Source organism: Apium graveolens, chromosome 3 (genome assembly GCF_009905375.1).
Source record: "Apium graveolens cultivar Ventura chromosome 3, ASM990537v1, whole genome shotgun sequence".
Lineage (NCBI taxonomy): Eukaryota > Viridiplantae > Streptophyta > Magnoliopsida > Apiales > Apiaceae > Apium > Apium graveolens.
In genome coordinates this window covers 145,037,271-145,042,447 of record NC_133649.1, presented here as the reverse complement: position 1 = coordinate 145,042,447, position 5,177 = coordinate 145,037,271, and the positions used below count along the sequence as shown (strand labels likewise).

The following is a 5,177-nucleotide window of genomic DNA, read 5'->3' as shown; positions in this document are numbered from 1 at the left end:
ATAATTTTTAAAACTAGTATCATTAGAAAATATATTTAGTTCCCTTTTGAATGTATTTTTATTTTTTTAAAATAATACATACAATTGTCGTAATTATTAATAAAAATTGTCGTAATTATCGGTCAAAATTTGGTCAATTTAAACATATATTAGTTAAAACAAGACGCATAATATGAGAGGGAGGAGAGTTGAGGGGTGAAACACGTTGCCACATTTATAAATACAAATACATCATGCGCTGGAGCTGTACCCAAAAATTAAGGTGCCTAAAATTGCTTAGGAGAGCAAAGCCAGCCAAAAGAAAGAAACTGAAAAATGGTGAGAAATCCAATACAAATCTCGTTTCCATTATTTCTATCACTAGCCATACTCTTCCCCCTCATATTTTCTGTTATCTGGTACCAACTCGACTCGTTTGATGTTGCTCCTCTCCCCATGCACGAGTTGACTCGTTACCCCATCATCGCCCCTCTACTTAATGGTCAAATGCTACATGGTGCTGATAAGATAGCTGTCGGAAAAATGGTGGGTCCCGAGGATTTTTTATATGATTCTGGGTCTGGATTGTTGTATACAGGATGTTTGGACGGTTGGATCAAGCGAGTTACGGTGAATGACTCGGCTGATGACTCGGTTGTGGAAGATTGGGTTAACACTGGGGGGCGCCCACTTGGACTCGTCAAGGGGCTGCATGGGGAAATAGTTGTTGCTGACGCTGTTAAGGTTAGATTTTTTATAAATATAATCTGTCGGTGTTATAGACTTTATTTAACTGGGTTTTATATATATTATTGCTAGTAGTTGGGTTAATCTGCTGCTCCTTCTGCCCTCCCATTTATGCTTTTTTTTTTGATGTTCATGCAATTATTTATATTTCAAAAAATTTCAAAAAAGTATAATTTTTATAATTTTTAAAATGACTATATTCACTTCTCTCCTACTAATCCACAGTTTTTTGTGATATAATGATATGTCATTAATTATAATTTACTTTACTGACAATGGTCTGTTTCGATGACATTTAAACAGACGTGTCCATCATGACATCTTTTGATAAAGTGTAAACTAAAGAATGTGAATTGATTTTGAAGTTGTTCAACTTTAATATTAGAAAAATATTACTTGAAGTTTCTTTTTTGAAACATTCGCTTCACCATTCTAATAAAAAGAAATGAAAAGACGGTGAGAGATGACTATGATAATAAGGATTTAGCCGATTTAAATATGAATCTCAATTTATAGTCCAAACTTGAATATGACAATATTTGACCAAGTAGCAGTAACGTTCTTATTCAGTTCCTAATTTGCTGCCTCTCACACAAATGCGAGAGTTCTCAAATTCTCTCACGAGCCGAGACTAATATGGTGATTTCTTACAAGCCTAGACTAATATGGTGATTTCTTATTGACGACTATTTAGTCATCATTTAAAAAAATCACATTATGACAAAGAAATATGTTAGGAACACACTACATGTACCATATGGCGGGTTGAGAGTTTCTTAAAAAATTGTACCAATCACTTAAAATTGAAAACTGTCGTATAAGTAATATAAAGATCGTAACTTATAAGTGTTTTAAGTGTTTGAATAATATTACGTATACGTTACATATAGGTTATTTATAAGTTGATAATGTGTTTGGTAAATCATAACTTATAAGTTATAATTTTGTTTAAAACAAAATTAAAATGTAAATTACAAAGTACTTGAATTAATAATTATGATAAAAAATATAAAATAAAAAAGATAAAGTTTTGAAACAAAGATAATGACCTTGGGATAAACTATATTATCTCCGTCTCATTCAATTATATACAGTTTCATTTTTTGGACATTTCTCTCAATTCTATACATTTCAAAGTAAAGTACTAAAATTTTATAATACAAAATTAACTACATCTACTACTTTTTACTACTTTTTTCGACTGCGCTTACTTTATAAATTAAATATTTACAGTTCTAATCACTTTACACACTTTACTTACCTTTTTTACTAAATTACATTTTTTTAATCTCATCAAATCATTCGTATAGAATTTAATGGGACAGAAGGGGGTGTATAATGTACACTATTCATCTTGTCGAAAATATAGTTATACTATTGATCAGAATAAAAAACAAAATATAATTAGATTGATTTAGTTTGATCGATATAATGGTCTTGCATTAAAATAAATTTATAAGATTGAAACGAGATAAAATCTATATTATACTATAATAGCCGGAATAGAGATAATTTGGTTCAACGGTTTGGTTCAACGATAATTCCCTAATTTTGATTATTACAAAAATAGATAAATAGTGTTATATATCTAATAAACTACTAAATTATCAAACTACTACTAAAAAATAACTAAAATTAAAAGATAACTAACTGTCATTTAAAATTTTCTTAAATAAACAAATTTTATATCTTAAATTTTTTATCAATTTAAATTTGGAAAAATAATTTAATATTAAAAATATTTATATATACCGCACGAGTTTTGAGTTAATACAAATTAAGTAAAAGAAAATTAGAAAGTCAATAAATGAGATGCCAATGAAAACAGAGAATAAAGGGTTAAATGTAAGGATTCCTAACATTCTTGTTTTGACTCAAAAGAAGTTACATATGATGAAAATATGAATTTGGCCAACAGGTGGGGTAAAGATGTAAAAATGAAATGGGTTTAAAGGAAGAATGAGTCTTGGAAATGGGTACTTACAAGTTATAAGTACCAGGACGCTAATGATCCATAATTGATTTTTATAACATGTGAACAATGCCCTTTCATTTTTTTTTAATTTTCCTTTTTTTTTATGTAATATTGTACACGTGATCTTGTAAAACCTCTAGCAGAATGTTAAGTGTAAAGACCATATGTGAGTATAGTATATCATTTGAATTATTAAAGTATTATTAAATATCAAATAGAGTTTTCAAAATATGTACTCGAAAATGAAAATTTATTTTAATGGAGTTGCACACATTTTTCTTAGATGTTAGAGCAACAAAATGAAAATTTATGAATTCTACTATGTAAGATTATATATCTATTTTTTATAATATTGCTATACTAGTTATTTTATTTAAATTAAGAAAATAACCACAAAATTAAAAATAAATAGTAGATAAATTTTTAAAAATCTGAATTTATTATCTAAAATTCTAGAGTTCATAACTTTTTATTTGGTTGTAGTAGTATTGAAGAATGTATAAAACTCCTTAAAAATAATTTTTAGTTCTTAAGCACTTATTTAAATATAACTATATATTTGGTTTGGTTTTAATAATTTAAATGATACATTGTTAAATTTGATGACTAGATTCATATATGGTTGGAGTAACCAATTTGATATTTAACCCCATAGTTAGCATCTGAGTTGTAGTTGAAGTTACCATATGCTCAAACAACTTCTCTTGATCATTTACAATTAATGAGAACTTGACCAATTGATTATGTTATATGTATGATTGCCTGAAGGGACTACTTAAGGTGAGTGAAGACGGTGTAATAGAGTTGTTAACAGACTCGGCTGAGGGACAACAATTCAAAATAACAGACGGTGTAGACGTAGCAGAAGACGGGATTATCTACTTTACAGATGCTTCTTATAAATACAGCTTGCATGAGTTTGGACTTGACATTCTTGAGGGTAGACCTTATGGCAGATTATTGAGCTATAATCCTTCTACTCGCCAAACCAAAGTCCTTGTCCGTGACCTCTACTTTGCTAATGGCGTTGCAGTCTCCCCTGATCAGAAATTCGTAGTCTTCTGCGAAACTCCCATGTACCATTCTGTAACACTTGAACTTATTTTAAAGATGTGAAATTCATATTGGTTGCAGCTAATTTATTGTGTGCAAGCATACATAAAGCCATGTTTGTGGACATAGATTAAGATCTATACTGGAAAAGTCGTAGCTAATGAACAGAACTCCCCATCAGCAGACCTCTGACCTAGAAATAAAAACTTATCGTGTCAAGAATTAAAAGATTAGATACACAAAGATCATGATCCTCTGTAGTGACCTTCAGAAATTGTATGATAATCCTTATGATCGTAATCTCAAATTGCATTTTGAATTTGAATTTGCAGGAGAAGATGTAAAAAATACAACATAGAAGATGAAATAACTAGCACATTTGTGGATAGCCTGCCTGGGTTTCCGGACAACATTCGCTATGATGGAGAAGGTCATTTCTGGATAGGACTCGGATCGGTAAGTATATTTATATAAAGTCATCAAATAACAAAAGTATACATATTTCTAAAAGACCTGCATTTTAGTGGGTGAAGAGGGTCATTTGTAATTTCTGTTTCCGTTCTACAAATATATGTTCTGATTGGCAGTAGTGTAAAGTGGCTTTGGCAAATATTGTAACTGTATTTACGGGAAAATATTGCAGGAATTTACAAATTTATGGCATTATGTTCAAACATATCCTTTACTACGAAAGGTAGCTGGTATTATAACCAAGTACAGGGGGCTGCCACCAATTCTTAAAAGCGGCGGAGCAATTCTTGTTGATTTACAAGGAAAGGCGATTGAGCACTATTATGATCCCAGTTTAGTATTCATTACAGGTGCCATCAAGCTTAGAGACCATCTCTATGCTGGTTCTATTGTCTATCCCTACATCATCCGCCTCAACGTCACTAGATTTCCTGCAACCTCTTCTGCTTAAACATAATCCGAATCAAACATTTCATGATTTCTGTGTATTTCATGTGTGCACACTCATATTTATTTTGTGTTTTAGTGATTGTTGAAAGTTGTCTTGCATATAAATAGACCAGTGATCTCTACATAAATACCTATCTGGTTTTGTTTATGTAGTCGAATGATAATAAGGTTCTTTCAAGTAATATTAGATCAAGATCTAATATGTTGTGTTCAGGAAGTTTTTACTATTGTGTTATAAATTTTCTGGCCTTTTCCCCCCTCTATTTTTGTCTCACCGTTTCAATCTGAAAATAAAGAATTCAGCTAAACTCTGACAACCAGAGACACCAGCCTGAAAATGAATATTTCAGTTTTTTGTATAAAAAACAATACACCTTGTATCCCACCATTAAAAAAAATTGAATCTGGGTCGTGCTTGATTGGGGGTCGGATTTATGTGTGATATTGCTGCGGGTAAATAATATAAACCCCCTGGTTTTGATGCATAAACCAAAATAGAAAA

At 30.6% G+C, this 5,177-nt stretch overlaps 1 protein-coding gene across 1 annotated transcript; it reads left to right on the top strand.

Moving 5' to 3' along the window:
* The first annotated feature begins 254 nt into the window (after positions 1-254).
* LOC141712818 (protein STRICTOSIDINE SYNTHASE-LIKE 5-like) lies at positions 255-4,936 on the top strand. Its single transcript, XM_074515894.1, has 4 exons — positions 255-723; positions 3,470-3,777; positions 4,087-4,210; positions 4,398-4,936. The coding sequence occupies exons 1-4, from the start codon at positions 316-318 to the stop codon at positions 4,674-4,676; spliced, it is 1,119 nt and encodes a 372-aa protein (XP_074371995.1). The 5' UTR covers positions 255-315; the 3' UTR covers positions 4,677-4,936.
* The last annotated feature ends 241 nt before the right edge of the window (positions 4,937-5,177 follow it).

Coding starts and splice junctions, on each gene's coding strand:
- LOC141712818 (XM_074515894.1), top strand. CDS start 316: ATGGTGAGAAATCCAATACAAATCTCGTTTCCATTATTTCTATCACTA. Junction 724..3,469: donor TTGTTGCTGACGCTGTTAAG/GTTAGATTTTTT, acceptor GATTGCCTGAAG/GGACTACTTAAGGTGAGTGA. Junction 3,778..4,086: donor GTCTTCTGCGAAACTCCCAT/GTACCATTCTGT, acceptor TTGAATTTGCAG/GAGAAGATGTAAAAAATACA.